Genomic DNA, 17,477 nt, shown 5'->3' on the forward strand with positions numbered 1-17,477 from the left:
CTCAGAAGCAGACTGAGCTATTACTGATAAAGGTGCAGGCAGGTGAGTGTCAGAGGCTCTGTGCGGAATTTAAATGCCAGAGTAAATAAGGGCAAAGGCAGTAACTTTTGATCTTTACTCCTCCACCCAACTTAAGCATACAAGTGCACAGGAGAAATGGCACACTATTAAGGCTGTTGTCGGCAGTGCTGCAACCAAGGGTTATCAGCCTTCAGTAAGACTGCTGCCTACCAAGAATCCCACAATGTCTGATCACCAGGGGAAACGAAATAAGAAATATGCAACTGAAATGTAAAAACGTAAGGAGACTGGAAAGCCGGATCTCTAATGTTTATGGGGCCTTCAAAATCACATACCCAGGTAACATTTACTCTGCTGGGAGCTCCCAGTTCCACCTGTGCTGTCAGTGGGCCCTGAGCAGAGAGGCAGTTCTCCCAGGACGGCAGTTTACCAAGGTGACTGGATTTCTAGTCTGCCTATTTAAAAGCCACTGCAAAACAGGACCTAGGCTAAATTTCTATAAAATGTAAAATTTAAAAACAAATAGTACTCCATCCAAATGTACATTTCTGATGCTACAGTGAAGGAGAAAGCTTAAATTAGATGTGTTTATGGAAAGTAATCCACAACTTCTATCACTTTTCTGCCTTAAGAAGGCACACGTTGAAAAACAAATAGGAAATGTGATGCTGGTCACTGGCTCTGCAGCTAGGGATCCAGATCACAGGGAGGGGAGGGGATGCAGGCGGGCTGGGCCCAGCAGCCCCACCCACGCCAGTGTTCCGGTGGCCACAGGAGGTGAGGGCTCAGGATTACCAGCTGCTGGAGTGCTGCCTCAAAAATCCAAACAAATACTGAAATTGAGATCTGAAGGCTAAGGCTAAAATGGCCGACTTCTTCAAACCATCTCTTCTGTTTCTGCTACAAACCCTGGCCAAGAGGCTCGTTCTTTACGTGAAAACACAAAACCTTGCCACAGCCCTGCCGAGGCTCTAACGCTCCACGGAGTACACTGGCCGTTTCAGAGGGCTGGGGAGGAGGAAGCGGCGCCTGTCACGGACAGTCGTCTCCGGATGAATGAGCTTCAATTCACCCTGCAGGGACAGGGCACTCACTTCCAACAATGACAAACGTGCAAATGCAACAACTCGCCCACGGCTGAGTAGCTACCCTCACACACCAGCACCAGGCCTGACTGCAGGCAGCAGGGGCCAAGAGGAGGGCCTTCCTGGGTGCCTGCTCTGTGGAGGCTGAGCAGTGCGTACTGAACAGAAGAGTCCTACATCTGAATTCAAAGCAGGGGGAGCCCCTAACCTCACCAGGACTTGGTAGAGTAGGACTTCTGGTTTGTTCTCAGAGCAAATCAGTGGATCTCTGCTACCAAAGCTGCCATGTATGAACAACTTAAACGTCTCTGCGTCCTGCTCGTGCAGGTGAGTGAGGAAGACAAGGCCCCGCCGGCTGTGAGATCACAGAGTCTGGTCCGCACCACTGCTGCCTAGTCCCTATCATCGGGATCCAGTGGGGAGACAGAGCATTTCAAAAACTTGCAAATCACTCATAAAACACAGCCTCAGGTTCTGTGGTTTCAGGAACAGCCCAGCAACAATCTGAGCTGTAGAGGAAAGACTGCATCAGACCAGTAAGACAACATCTGCACGTGACAGCAGAGAGAAGATTCAGTCATTAGGAATGCTCTACCTTTACTCCCTAACAGCTTATCTCCACTTAAGTAAAATGTTATCAATTAGCGTTTTGTGTTGGGAAAATATCTCATTATGACTGCTTTCTTTTATGACACGTGGGCTGACGATTTGCTGAAATCAAACACATAACTAAATGTGGTTTCAAATACAGCTGAGTTGTAAAACGGCCTCTCACCCTACATCTTGTGCTCTTAGTGGTAAATTAAGGACGTATTCCTACAATGCTTTCCACCCGTGTCTGGGGGAGCAGAGCTGTGAGACCCCCTGAAGAGCCACACCACCACCCAGGAGCAGGCCAGAGGTAAACCTGAAATCTACATCTCTTTCTTTCTGGGCTTGGCCAAGATATCACTTGAGTTTTTTTCTATAAAATGGTCTGAACCCCCAGATATCAAAAAATGGCAGGGAAGTCGGGAAACTCCACTTTTTCAAACACAAAATGAGAAGTCCCAACTGCAGTCGTATTTGTTTCAGAATCCCTCAAGGTGGACATTTAGCACACAATTAAAACACTGCTGAGGATATTCACATACCAGAGCGGAGTTCCAGGGTTCGAGTACCTCATCGGCTCTCCATTCTTGCTTCCTGAGAAATGCTCACCCTGGGAGACAGAGGGTGGTCACTCACCCAAGTGGGGGTCTAGACTGAATGCCTGGCTCCTGGCTTCAGCAGAGGACAAGCCTGGATGTTGCAGGCATTTACTTCTCTATTTCTGCCTTTCAAATAAATAATTTTAATGTAAAGATGATTTTTACACTTTAATTTAAGGATACATAATATTTCCCATGAAAAAATGGCAATACATCCTTCATCCTCAAGATAGGAACACAACTGGGCCCAGCACTGTGGTGTTGTGGGTTAAGCTGCTGCTTATGACGTTGGCATTCCACATTAGCACAGGTGTGAGTCCCAGCTGCTCCACTTCCAACCCAGCTCTTCATTAAGATGCCTGGGAAGGCAGCCGAAGATGGGCTAAGTACGTGGGCATCTGCCACCCACGTGGGAGACATGGATAGCATTCCAGGATCCTGGCTTCAGCCTGGCCCAGACTCAGCTATTGTGACCATTTGGGGAGTGAACTACAGGACGGAAGATCTGTGTGTCTCTCCCTCTCTCTCTGTAACTCTACCTTTCAAAAACATAAGTAAATCTTAAAAAAACAAAAACTGTTTTTTGCCTCCCTCCTTCCTCCCTATTACCAGTAATTTCACTAAGAAACTCAAACTCAAGCACAGTTAATTATAGTTCGCAATTGTCTACTATTCTTTTCTTGGTTCTGTTACCACATCTACCTTATTTTACCAAATTTTTGTTCAAAATAATCCATGTCAGTCTAATTCCAGCAAGAAGATTTCTAGTCATGGATAAACAAAAGATTAAAAATAGTGACTTCTCTGAAAGATGACAAACTGTTAAAAGCTTGGCTATTTGGCCTTTTTTTTCTTTAAGGCTTCCACCGGTAGACCACCACTCAATTTTTTTTTTTTTTTTTTTTTGGACAGACAGAGTGGACAGTGAGAGAGAGAGAGAGAGAGAGAGAGAGAGAGAAAGGTCTTCCTTTTTGCTGCTGGTTCACCCTCCAATGGCCGCTGCGGCCGGCACATCTCGCTGATCCGAAGCCAGGAGCCAGGCGCCTCTCCTGGTCTCCCATGCAGGTGCAGGGCCCAAGGACTTGGGCCATCCTCCACTGCCCTCCCGGGCCATAGCAGAGAGCTGGCCTGGAACAGGGGCAACCGGGATAGAATCCAGCGCCCAAACCGGGACTAGAACCCAGTGTGCCGACGCCGCAAGGCGGAGGATTAGCCTGTTAAGCCACGGCGCCGGCCTCAAATTATCTTGTAATCATCTCCACATCCATGTATTATACATACCACTTCAAGAGTTCCTCATCTTAGGATGGGCATGTGGCCTTCTGGTTAAGACACCAGTTGGAATGCCCACATTCCCCATCAGAGTGCCAGGGTTCAAATACCACCTCCACTGCCAGTTCCATCAATTGTTACTACTGTGCATCCCAGGAGGTGGTGGTGATGGAGTCACTCAGTCCCTGCCATCCAGAGAGCCGGACTGAACTGTCAGCTCCCAGCTTCAGCACAGCCCAGCCCAGCCACTGCAGGCATTTGGGGAATTAATCGGTGGATGGGAACACTCATACATTTGCATTCTTTCTCTCTCAAGGAAATTAAACTAGTTAAAAAGTGTTTAAAACTTTTAAAAATAAGTAAAAATCACCCTTTTCTATTCTGCCTAAAAGCCTGAATAATTTCTCAATAAAGCTAGAAAGTCCATCAGCTCCACTGAGTCAAGGGTGGTCCCAGTGCTTACTCGACCATTCCCACCAATGCTGCAAGAGGATAAAAGAACCCTGATGCCCCTGCAGAACAGAGTTCATCCAGCTGCCTTTGCCTGATCTGCCAAAATGTGACCAAGTGATTAAGGTCAGAAAGCAAAACAAAACAAAACAGCGTGCTTGGGGCTGAGATATTAAAAATGGTACATGAAAGATACTTGTCTCATACAGCCCCCATGCAACTGAAATGACAAATCCTAGAACTGTCAGGAAACCAAGCTAAATGCTCAGGCTTCTTTTGGAATCCAAGATCAGAATAACCTCAAGGAAATCTGACTTCACGCAAACATCCCACAGTCCTGGGAATCTAAAGCTCTATTTAATTTGCCACTTGCCAGAATCTCAGCGTATGGTATCAACCAGAAGCACTGAGAAATCACCCAGAATTTCAGGGGTAGTGGTTTAAGGTTGGTACTTTACACAAAGGCACCTTCTAAAGCCTTCTTCAAGGCCATTTCCCACACATTATCAGCACAGCACAGAATAAAATGTACAATGCAGATCATCCAACATGTAGTCAAAACACACATTCCAAACCAATAAAGCCACACCCTATGAAATCCAATGGTGGAGGGTGGGAGGAGGTAGCAGATGGAGACAGTATGGCTCACAAGCAAACTAATTACATTCACTTTTTGATTTTTGATTCACAAGACAGTGAATGAGATACAGTCTTACTGTAGTAAAGACATAACCAGAGGTGTATTTTAGGACAATACTGGGCATAGGGTAAAGAAATGCTAAATGATACATGGCTTTTATAGGCAGGATCTCAGGGATGGCATTTTCTCTATTTCACTCTCAAATGGTAAAACTGGGAAAGGACTCAGAAGAGGGTAAAATTAAAGGGAAAATGGATTGTTATTTGGCTATAAAGCTGCTCATAGCCAAAGGAGGTAGGCAAGGAATGAAGCAATTAAAAAGGACACATGGGTGTTGCATTATTGACAAAAAGGTAAATATTTCTGACAGCAAATAAAGTTTCACCTCAATACACTTTAAATTGAAGAGCAGCATAAAGAAATCATTAACTTGATATGGAAGAGAGCGTCAAGCACGGAAGGCGTAATTGTTACCCTGAAGCACAGCCACACTGCTGTACAAGCTGGGCTCCCAAACTGAATCAAGTGGGGAAAAGGAGCTCCAGGATCAGACACAGACCCTGGAAACAGACGTCTCTGCTACCCTTCGTGTAAGCAAAGGGACTGCAACACCCTGCACCGAGTTACTGGATTCTACTGACAGCTGTGGTGTGACACACTCAGCGATCCTAGCCAGACCCTCAAAAACAGAACGGGTAAGAAAGACTTCATGGCAAATATTCTGCTATTCCCTTTCAAGTAAAACAACAAAACTTATTTGCTAAGAATCCAATCAGCAGCCAGAATCACAAAGTGACTGATGCTGTGTACACGCAGGCAGACTGGAGGGATTTGCTCCTACTGATAAAAACCTCAGTAGTAAGTACACAGTTTGTATCCTTAAAAGCAATCCTGTGTTACCTTCATGTGACACGCTCAGAAGGCACCATAAAAGGTTCCACTTAGTGGTGAGATCCCTGCTAGCACTCAGGAACCACTGATACACTGGAAACAACTATATACACCCCAAAGTAAAGTGTAACTTTTTAATCTCATTTCCCGTGGCTGGGGAGGTAGGCGGATTTCTATTAAAACCATGCATCTGATTCCCAAAAACAAAGTTAGCAAGAGCCAACACCTCTGCTCCCAATCTCTTCTGGCCCTGGATAAAAAGGCTGCTGCAGTCACAGCTGTTGCTCAGCTTCTATCAAATCCTGATAAAATGAGTAACTTTTTTCACTCATCAGCTGAGTGTGATTAAGTGTTTATTCTGATAAATTCTGGTAGAAGATCATGTGGGCAGGATTTGTGTCTTACTTACTGACTATATTCCTAGTGTCCTGAACAGTGACCAGGATGTATTCGGAACTCTACAGATACTTACTCTAAGAAGCTTGTTATGATTTGTTTCTACCCAACTACAGACCATTTGCTCTAAGTTTTTGAAAGCTACCTTCTAGCAAACAAGCAAGCAAGATTATGTTGCTCAAATCAACGTCCCTTAACCTTGAAAAAGAGTCTCAATTTTTCCCCTCATCTCCACATCCCAGAAGGTTTCAGAATCCAACCCCTCATGAGCACATCATACCAAATGATGGAATATGATGCTCTTCTGCAGAGGTATTACAAATACTTCAGAGTAGAAGAAAGCTCACTGAGCTCCAGACACAAAATGGAGCCCAGCTTCTCACAGTCCTCAAGTCACTGCATTAGGATTCCTGGAGAGGTTGGCACAGGAATCTAAACACTGCCTACCTGGGAACGCGTATGTTCATGACTTTGGAGAATCAGCAGGTTCATTCACCTAATAGAGCTGCCGAGCACCTAATATGTTCTAGGCACTATTTCAGGTTCATGTTCTCATGGAACTTACATCCTACTGGAGTCTGGGGAGCAGGTGGGAGAAAGGCAAATAAAATTAAACTTCAGTAATTTCAACAGTGAGAAGAGCTATGAAGCACACAGAGAAGGCAACAGGAGGGGAAAATGACCTGTGGAGGATGGGATGGAGAAGACTAGGGCTCCAGAAAAGCTTCCCTGTGAGACTGGCAGAGGAAGAAGGGGTCAAGCATGGCAGGACCAGTCTGGTCGGCAAGAAGATAAGAGACTAAAGGGAGCTGCAAATGCAGGTGGGGTACCTTCTGGGTCATGCCTAAGCACCTGGATTTAGGGTTTAATCACAAGGATGCCCAGCTGTCATAGAGCACAAGGGGCAAGGCTGGTGCCAAAACAAAGTAATGACAGGAGCTTATTCCAAGGGATCTCACTGGCTCCTGTGCTGAAAAGAAGCTGACAAGGAACGCAAAGAAATAATCAGGAAGCTGCTGCTCCAGAAGTTACAGCAAGAAACAGTGGCCTGAAGTAGGGAGGCGACCATGGAAACCAAGAAGCAGGAATGGCAAGGGAGGCTGTGCTATGGCTTCAGGACACGATGGGCAAAGAAAAGCCAAAGATGAACTCTGGATTTTTGGCTTGAGAAACTGGACAGGAAGGTACAAGAATGCTTATCAGAGTATTATATATAACAAAGACTAAACGCAATCAAAATAACCTAAATAAATGGACTAGTAAGCAATCAATGTAATATACTGCAAGTGACTACACTGTAACAGCAAAATGGTCACTCTATGATAGCTGAGGAATGACTACATTGTCACAAATTTTATCATTTGCCCCAAACAAATCAGTATGGTATCAATTTTGTATAGTTTGTTTTATTTATTAAAAAACCAGGGGCCAGTGCTGTAGCATAGTAGGTAAAGCCACCGCCTAGAGTGCCACTAGCCCATATGGGTGCTGGTTCAAGCCCTGGCTACTCCACTTCCAATCCAGCTCTCTGCTATGGCCTGGGAAAGCAGTAGAAGATGGCCCAAATCCTTGGGCCCCCGTACCCGTGTAGGAAGACCCAGAAGAAACTCCTGGCTCCAGGCTTCAGATCGACACAGCTCTGGCCGTTATAGCCAATTGGGGAGTGAACCAGCGAATGGAAGATCTCTCTGCCTCTGCCTCTCCTTCTCTCTGCATAACTATTTAATATTCTTCTTCTTCTTCTTCTTCTTCTTTTTCAAAAAACAAAGAGATACACAGGAAGAGACAAATGGACAGATCTCTCACTCTGCTGGTTCACTCCCCAAATGCCTGCACCAGCCAGTGTTCAGTGTCTGGTAATGGCCAAAACACAGATCTACATAAACCACCTCTCTGTCTGTGGCGTTTAAACCTGTGCAGTAAGATAGGCTGGCCTGTACAGTCATCAAGCTACCTGAAAACCTTGCCACTAACATACTTTCCAGGGAGATGTTGTATACTACGCAACTTAACTGTTCTTTGTCTGAATTCCTGGAGGGAATCCTAAACTTCTGGATCTTCAGTAGTAACAGGAATGTGTTACTCCTGGCACACACTGTGCTAACAAGGTGACTCAGGATAGGGGCCACCCTGTGACTGGAGTACTGGGACTTGAGGTCTGACCCAACTGGAGGGAAGGATACCTGGCGATAGGAGTTCAACTCAATCATTATTCAATCAATCACATCTATACAATGAAACCCAGAGGTGCTTCCCAGATGGGGAACACAATGCATTCGACATAGGAATGTGGCACAGAAGCACCGCATTGGGACCATCCCAGATCCCACTCTGTGTCCTGCTTTGTATCCTTTACAGTAAGATGTCCTAAGAGTCCTCCTGGACCAACAATGAATCTGAAACTGAAACACCCTCTGATTTGCAGTGCAGGAGGCCTATGGAACCCCAAGCTTGCAGCCAGCATCTCAAGTGAGCGCAGTCTTCTTGGACATCTCGGCTTTAATCTGTGGGGTCTGCAGCTCTGGGTAGTGAGCATGAGAACTGCTTTATAGTACTTTGGGAGGACCACTCCCCCAAAACACATCCAACAGAATTCTCACTGGCTGCAGAACCTGAGTCTCTCCTTTCCGGCCAGAGGTTTATCCCCACCAGTCCTGTCCCCTTCCTCCCCTATTCCACTCCAGAGAAAATGGAGGAGGCAGGCACTGTGGCACAGCAGGTTAAACTACTACTTGTGACGTCCTTATAATGACAGCAACTTAATACAGGACTGCCGGTTCAAGCCCCAGTTGCTCCACTTCTAATCCAGTTTCCTGTTAATATGCCTGGGAAAGCAGAGGATGATGGCTTGAGGGTTTGGATCCCTGCCACCCACTTGGGAGATGAGGATGGAGTTGCTGGCTCCTGGCTTCGGCCTGCCCCAGACCTGGCTACTGTGGCCATTTGGCAAGTGAACCAGAGGATGGATGTTTGCTCACATGCTCTCTGGCTCTCCCATTCTGCCTTTCAAATAAATGAAGCTTTAAAAAAAGAATGGAAAATGACCCTTAAACCAAAGCTGGCATGTAGACATTTACTCCAGTTAGGAGGGAACTAAAGAATAGAAATGAATGCATCAAGGTATTAACACAAAGCACTCACAATGAAGTATTTCACCTCTACCTAAAAGAAGTCTCCGACTAGCTCCGTGTTTCATTATAATACAAAAATGGTACAGGGAGGAGAAGACTTGTCAGTGAAGAATAAAGTTCTGCTTTGAGTCAAGATTTTGAAGCTTCTACAATACTTTAAAAGCTCATTTCCTTTTCATGGACATATGCAATTATATACCCTCCTGTCTCTATTACCATAAATGTAATGTAACTGTTTGCAGAGCAGCACTACAAAGCCCATGGTTCCGCCTTAAGCAATGAAAAGCCACATGTGATTGAATACATAGATGACATGTGTAGGGGTTAGTAATGAGGGTACAGGGAGGGCATGGAGAGGGCAGAGAGGTAAGAAAGAGGTCAGAACTGTGAACTCTAACGGGAAACACAAGACTCTGCGCTCTAGGGGGCCTCTGACTGGTAATGTTCAAAACAGGAGGAGGAAAAAAAAAGCCTAAGCCTGGAAAAAGCAACTGGAGCCAGGTTTCCAATGCCACCAGGTCCGATGAACGCTTCTCCCTGGGTGTCAGACTGCCCACTAGTTCAGTGACCTTGAATACATAGCCCTTATTACTGAAGGGATGTAAATCAGGGGAACTCAGGCAAGTTACTTAACCTCTCCATGCCTCCGTTTCCTTACTGGAGCAAGGATGCTGTGGACAGTACTTGCACAAGGTTGGTACCCAGCAGGTACTCGGCAAGCGTCAGCTCTGTCAGGCTGAGGATGACGCAGTTGGCTCTAATAAAGAAAGGGCTCCCCAGCTCCAGTGCAGAGTACGGCTGCCGTCTGCTCAGGTTCCACACTGTGCCCTCTGCTACACTGGGAGCCAAGGCCTCAGCTGGCACTGTCCTTGCTTCCTGCCACATCATTTTAATATACACACCACTCACAGAAGATGGGCTCCCTGCACAGTACAGCTCCACACATGTGGAGCTTACATCTCATGCTGCCATGTGACTACTGTGAACAAGATGATGCTTAATGGAGACACAAAATCAAAATCTCCAGTTTTAGTTCCAAATCATGGAATCATTAACTCACTGGCAGACTAACCTATGGATTCTATACATAACTAACTGAATCAGAATAACACTCAGTGTTCAAGGAAAATTACATGTAAAATTAGTAATGTATTCCATGTGACTACTGATGGTTTCCTTGGAATATTTTTATGGTATTTACCTGGCCTAATGTCATTATAAATCCAAATGTCTAAGATACATTTTAAGTAAGGGTCTACCTGATGTTCTTCCCTAGTGACCACTTATCAAACAGTCTGTAGAATATCTTGTGCAAGTATTAGATGTTCTACACTAAGGTTACAAATTCAAATAACCTGGGTATATGTTCACTGTGTCTCGTATTTACAAAATACAGCAAAGCGAGCATATTAAATAATAATGTGATTTCAGACAGCAAAAGCAAGGCAAAAAGTAAGCCTAAGTTACCTGGAAGTTAAGTGGCACTTGCCTTTAGATACCCTACAAAGCAACCACTTTGATACAGATCTCTACACACACACACACATCCAATGAGCAGCATGTGAAGGCCTAGTTTCTTCACTTTTAAGACATCTGGCCTTGTCTCAAAAGCCTATGTCTCGGGTACAGCTAGGCACCTGACATATAGTACCTCTTTAAGTCCCCACAGTAACCTCAAGCTGGGCAATCTGAGGATCCTCATCTTAGAAACAGAAATAGGAAATGAGAAAGCTGGGTAACCTGCCAGGACAGAAGTCCAGACGTGTGACTCCTGAGATCCAGACTGTGGCCCCAGCTGCCTTCTCTGCTGTCTTTGAGTCACGTCATATCCTGATCCATCTTTATTTGCATCAGCATTAAGGAGAGGTGTTACCAGAGACTATATTTAATCATGTACATAATTAATGTAAGCTTACAAAATGTTAGCCTTGGGCAGATATTAACTAATAATGAAAGTCTAGGGACCTGTGCAGTAGCACAGTAGGTTAATCCTCCACCTGTGGCGCTGGCATCCCATATGGGTGCTGGATCTAGTCCTGGCTGCTCCTCTTCCAATCCAGCTCTCTGCTATGGCCTGGGAAAGCAGTAAGAAGATGGCTTAAGTCCTTGGGCCCCTATATCCATGTGGGAGACTGGAGGAAGCTCCTGGCTCCTAGCTCCTGAACGGCATAGCTCAAGCTGTGGAGGCCATTTGGAGAATGAACCAATGGACAGAAGATGTTTCTCTCTGTCTCTCCCTCTCACTGTATGTAACTCTACCTCTCAAATAAATAAATAAAATCTTTTAAAAAAAGTTTTATCAGGCCGGCGCCGTGGCTTAACAGGCTAATCCTCCGCCTTGCGGCGCTGGCACACCGGGTTCTAGTCCCGGTTGGGGCGCTGGATTCTATCCCGGTTGCCCCTGTTCCAGGCCAGCTCTCTGCTGTGGCCCAGGAAGGCAGTGGAGGATGGCCCAAGTACTTGGGCCCTGCACCTGCATGGGAGACCAGGAGAAGCTCCTGGCTCCTGGCTTCAGATCAGCGCGATGCGCCGGCCGCAGCAGCCATTGGAGGGTGAACCAGCAGCAAAAAGGAAGACCTTTCTCTCTGTCTCTCTCTCTCACTATCCACTGTGCCTGTCCAAAAAAAAAAAAGTCTTATCACTTTATACATGTTATATATATTATATTTATATATGCTTTAAAATTTTTAGCTAATTATATAATAAGAACTCATCACACTTCACCAAGTTATCTACAGTTAATGAAACTGCTAATACACTTACCTCTATCAGCTTGTTGGCATGTTCTCGAAAAACTTGGGCATATTCTTTAACTTCTTTCTCATTTCCATTCTTTGCGGCTTCAATCAACACTAAAAGCGGAACGTTGGTTTCCAGGAAAGAATCTGAAACGTGGTCCATGACAGCTTTGCGGAGCTAATAATTAGATTGTAAAATTTTAACTTTATTTCTACCAAGAAGCTAGATCACCTTTTGTCTCTTGTAAATCAAATGGGAGCCTATGAAAAATTAGCTGCACTCATATTAGAACATCTCAGGTAAGCCACACAGGCATCTAATCCTCAACAAAGAAAACACATGACTACGGAGACAATAGTTGTACTCTAGTTGCAGCCTTTCTTCAAAGGAAATCTTGGTTTTCAATACAAGATTCTTTGCCGGGAATTGTAAAACTAAGGCTCACATTTGAAAGAAATAATACAAAGTTGAACCGAAAGCAGCTCTCGGTTGAATTGGCACAAAGCCTGAGAATGTAAGTAATTAGCTTAATTGGCTAAATAAAATGAAAGCAGAGAGAAAAAAGAGCACTTTACCACTTACCTAAAAGGGTAAGGAGACTATGAACCTTAAAACTTAAAAGGTTACCTTTGTAACCATATTGATATTGCTTCACTAAAGGGAAAGGGAATAAAGATACAATTCATCTTTAATTTTGCTATCAGACATGAGCAATAAAATGTCTCTCGACTAACTTTTGGAAATTGAATTACTATTATAACTGCTTAAGTCTTAATACACTGATTTATAAATTCTACCTTTAAAAACTAAATTCAATTTGATTTCAAAATGCTAAAGGGGTGATTTATCATTAAATGATCCGATTATTTACTCTCTATTTACTAACTTGGACAACCCCCCAGTACCCCAAGTATCTTTTTTATCTACTATTTTGAACTGGAAACTCATCTTCACCAAGGAGGCAACGGCAAAGCAAGTATGCAATCGGAACAGTGCAAGTCAGATCTGTAACTTCAATTTCTGGACATAAGTAACAAAATGAGAGCCTTCAGGGTTATTTTCAGAGGTGCCCCAAGTCATCTGAAATTGATTTTCCTACCTGTACACCCTCTTTACACTAGAACTAATTTATTCAATTCATTCCCGTGAGACGATATTATTCCATGCCTCTAAGAGAATTTATTGGCCATTAAGAGGCTTTTGAGCACAACAGAGATAGCCACTTTCCTGCAAAAATTCATCCTTTTTTACAGCAAAAAATATGAACCCATTATTTATTGGGATTCTAATCAAAACTACAACATTGAGAACTTAGTAAAGCAATCAGCACATCCTTCCAACTTACCTGTCTACGCAAATCCCTCGTCTTCTTGGTCATTTTATCTATTGCAGAATTGAGTGCATCACTTCTTTCTTTACGCCCAGCCTGGATAAAAAAATAAAAAGGCATTTTAGCAATTCACATGGAAACCTGACAGTTACCTGTGTTCCAGTCAACAATGTAAAAACACTACAGGGAGAGTACATGGCACAGTGGTTAAGACAATGCTCAGGACATCTGCCTCCCCAGGAAGGAGTGCCTGGGCTGTTGAGGACTGGCTCTGCTTTTGATTTGGACTTCCTCCTGTTGCATATCCTGGGAGGCAGCAGGTGAAGGCTCAAAGCTTGGGTCCCTGCCATATATGCAGGAGACCTGGTTTGTGCTCCATGCTTCCGATATTGGCCCAGACCAGCCTCAGCTGTTGTAGGCAACTGGGAAGTCAAACAGCAGATGGAGGTGTGCTTGTGCTCTCTCTCTCTGGCTCTCTGCTTCTCAAATAAAAAAGTAAGAAGACTCCGCCTTGCTGTGCCGGCACACCGGGTTCTAGTCCCAGTCGGGGCACCAGATTCTATCCTGGTTGCCCCTCTTCCAGGCCAGCTCTCTGCTATGGCCCGGGAAGGCAGTGGAGGATGGCCCAAGTACTTGGGCCCTGCACCCGCATGGGAGACCGGGAGGAGCACCTGGCTCCTGGCTTCGGATCAGCGAGATGTGCCGGCCGCAGCGGCCATTGGAGGGTGAACCAACGGCAAAAAGGAAGACCTTTCTCTCTGTCTCTCTCTCTCACCATCCACTCTGCCTGTTTTTAAAAAAAAAAAAAAAAAGTAAAAAGAAATAAAAATAAAAACCCAGTACAACTTTTTTAGCCAACTAGGGAAATATGAAGAGGTAGAGGCACTATGTGACTTTACCCATAAAAACCTAGCCACACAACCCTTAGGTTCCACATTATCTGATGACTGGAATTGATGGAGTTTTGCCAAAATAGAAACACCATGAGACAAAGACTTGGTTTAAAGTTGGGATTTAAAACTTGAATTTATATTTTAACTGGGGGTTCAGTGTATACCAATTACATTAACGAACCAGCTCTCCTAGAGCTGCAACAACAGATTACACTTCACTTGGATACACTCTGAGATCTGAAGAATACCAAGATGTGAAAGGTGGCACCTGTTACAGAAACAATGCAAAACACTGAATTTCAAAACTAAGATATACCACAACTGGTCAGAGTCTGTTTGTATATTTAAATGGATAGATAGAAGCAACTCAGAGCAGAGTATTCTGTAAATTACCTCAGGCATATTTTTTAACAACTATAGGTTAAGCATACTGCAATTGTACTGCAAATAAAAGAACACATTAGCCACTCATAGAGGGGTGTGTAAATCAGCATTTCCTCAGAGGTTAGGAGGCTGAACTGAGATTTCCCAAGGCAACAGTCTTAGAATCAAAAGGGACAAGAGTGCAAAGAATGGGGACAGTGAGAGCTGGGCCTGGAAACACCAGTAAGACATAGGCTAGGGTAAACTGTGAAGCACATCAGAAGTTAATTCTCACAAAAGAGCTTCTTTCTATAAACATGCAGTAATCACCAGAGAGAGAGAAATGGACAGAGGAACCTAAAACCCAAACTGAATCCCAAATCCTCCCTTTTGGTGCCTGCAAGATGTTCTGGTATGCACAGGTGTCTACACCTAAGCCAGAACAGCAGACCAGTGGCTGGGGCTGAAGAGACCGCGTACATGTCTATCACATGCCTTTTATGGACACCTGGTATTCACTCTGAAGATAAACGTCACATATTCCCTGCCATCACCTCTATGGACAAACTGCAGGAGCAGAAGAGAGAAGAAACACTAAGGGATATAGATCTTTTTTTTTTTTTTAAAGATTTATTTATTTTTTACTTGAGAGTCAGAGTTACACATAGAGAGGAGAGGCAGAGAGAGAGAGAGAGAGAAAGAGAGAGAGAGAGAGAGAGAAAGTCTTCCATCCGATGGTTCACTCCCCAATTGGCTGCAATGGCCGGAACTGTGTGGATCTGAAGCCAGAAGCTTTCTCCGGGTCTCCCTCGCAGGTGCAGGGGCCCAAGGACTTGGGTCATCCTCTACAGCTATCCCAGGCGATAGCAGAGAGCTGGATCGGAAGTGGAGCAACAGAGACTAGAACTGGCGTCCATATGGGATGCTGGCACTGCAGGCTGCAGCTTTGCCCGCTACGCCACAGCACTGGCCCGGGATATAGATCGTTTTGCAGAACACAAGAAAGGAGACAAGATGGGACCACTAAATAATAAGAGCTAAAACACAACAAACTAACATGGTCACAATCAAATTGGATTGGAGTTTCACTCTTCACTCTTTTCCCTCAAAATTTTTGTCCTGCCAACAAATACAAACCAGAAATATTAATGGGGTGTGCAGTAGGAAAGGACATCTCGAAACAAACCAACCTGGTGTAAGTATGAGGACTTCTACCTGCAGGAATAAACTGATTTATTCAGGGGTATCAGTCAGAAGAGAACTCAACTTTTTTTTTTTTTTTTTTTTTTTAAGTTTATTTTATTTATTTATTTATTTATTTGAAAGTCAAAGTTACACACAGAGAGAAGGAGAGAGGTCTTCCATCCGCAGGTTCACTTCCCAACTGGCCGCAACAGCCCAAGCTGCACTGATCTGGAGCCAGGAGCATCTTCTGGGTCTCCTACGCAAGTGCAGGGGCCCAAAGACTTGGGCCATCTTCTACTGCTTTCCCAGGCCATAGCAAAGAGCTAGATCGAAAGTGCAGCAGCCAGGACTCAAACCGGTGCCCATATGAGATGCTGGCACTGCAGGCTGCGTCTTTACCCACTACGCCACAGCGCCAGCCCGGAGAATTCAACTTGAGTAGTATAATTAGTTACTGAAAATCTCAAGGTCAAAATACCAGGATCTAAAAGTCCCTAAAAGTGAATGAAAATCAAACTGATCTCATAATTAATCCCTTAATCTGGAAAATTGTCAGCACACTCCTTAGCCACTCAACACTTCAAGAAATTTTCTTTAAATAAATCCAGTAAAGTTTATCTCTGCTCCTGGTCATGATTTTTTGGGTGTTTCTAATACATCATATGCCCCAGAAAATGTCTGGAATCTGAAGTTCAAAGGTTGAGCTCACCTCCGGAGCACCCTGATCCCCTCCAATCCTGACTGTCTAGGGATTTCCTCAACTTGGGTAAAAGGATTTACTGTAAAGGCTATTAAAAAAAAAATCCTCAAATGGGCTTTTGAGGGAATTACAGTTACATAGCAAAATTCACTTTAAGATGCAAAGCAACCCACACCATGAATCTGTTAACTCTGTCTTTGTCAGTCTACCCTGAAAATCAATTTCTCTTTCTCATTAACTGCGTGAAACAGAGGTTTGTGCCTCATTAATCGGAAGGGGGCAGGTCAGGAACAGTTACCTTCTAAAGCTTTTAGGGTATACTAAACTGACCATCTTTTAAAGCACAGCAACGCTTGAATATAAACATAGTCCAAAAAACAAACTTAGGGTTCCCAGCATTTGAAATGTGAAAGGGTTAACACATTGTTAACGCTGAGTTGGACAAAAGCAGAAAGCTTACAATCTGCAAAAAAGATTTTACTTCTTTGGAAATTAAAGTTGTCATTTCTAGCTTTGGTCAGGCAAAAGTAACAGGACTCAAACAAAATGTTAGAAAAAGCAACTCTGGAGCATGTATGTTGCTCAAGTGTGAGGATTCATAGATGAAGGAGGGACTTTACAGAAAACACTGAGAAAAATGTTTAAAAAAACAAGGGAAACTGGTTTCTATTAAACTCAGTTCTGGTTTGCTGGCTTGCAATACACACTGAGTATGTAACATGAGAAACACCACAACCTTGGTTGTTCCAGCCACCAACGATGGCTGATGCTCTCTGCTTAAGCTGAACGTGTGACCAGAGTGGCTGGGAGCCTGTGCAAAGCTCAACGGTAGCTCAGTCTTAGATTATAATTGGTTATACAGACCTGCATTTCTAAATTCCTTTCAAAGAATTCCTTTCTTAACTTACAAAGCACTGAGCCATTTCTGATGTGTCTAGTATTATCTTATTTCATCCTAAAAATTAAAAAAAAAAAAAAAACGGGTGGGGAATTTTAGTATTATATAAAAATGACACCATTTTCTTTCTCTCTTCCTCCACAGGGCGCCTAGAAATGAATGCTATACTTTATCTGTGTATTTTCTCAGATGACAGAGCCACCTTTAGCAAAAAGCATAAAACCTTTCAGAAGACAAATGAGTAACTGGAAGAAATATTTATGAAATACATGTCAAGGGGCCAGCGCTATGGC

The 17,477-nt window shown here is 44.1% G+C and overlaps 1 protein-coding gene across 1 annotated transcript in view; it reads right to left on the reverse strand.

Moving 5' to 3' along the window:
• The window catches only part of CTNNA1 (catenin alpha 1), a 168,422-nt gene that overhangs the window by 25,978 nt on the left and 124,967 nt on the right, over positions 1 to 17,477 (reverse strand). Inside the window, exons 8-9 of the mRNA XM_062189066.1 lie at positions 13,161 to 13,241; positions 11,840 to 11,992 (exon numbers count right to left, since the gene is read on the reverse strand). Of these exons, the coding sequence (XP_062045050.1) occupies positions 11,840 to 11,992; positions 13,161 to 13,241 (234 nt within the window). The remainder of the gene's footprint in view (positions 1 to 11,839; positions 11,993 to 13,160; positions 13,242 to 17,477) is intronic.

Source organism: Lepus europaeus, chromosome 4 (assembly GCF_033115175.1).
Source record: "Lepus europaeus isolate LE1 chromosome 4, mLepTim1.pri, whole genome shotgun sequence".
NCBI classification, from domain to species: domain Eukaryota; kingdom Metazoa; phylum Chordata; class Mammalia; order Lagomorpha; family Leporidae; genus Lepus; species Lepus europaeus.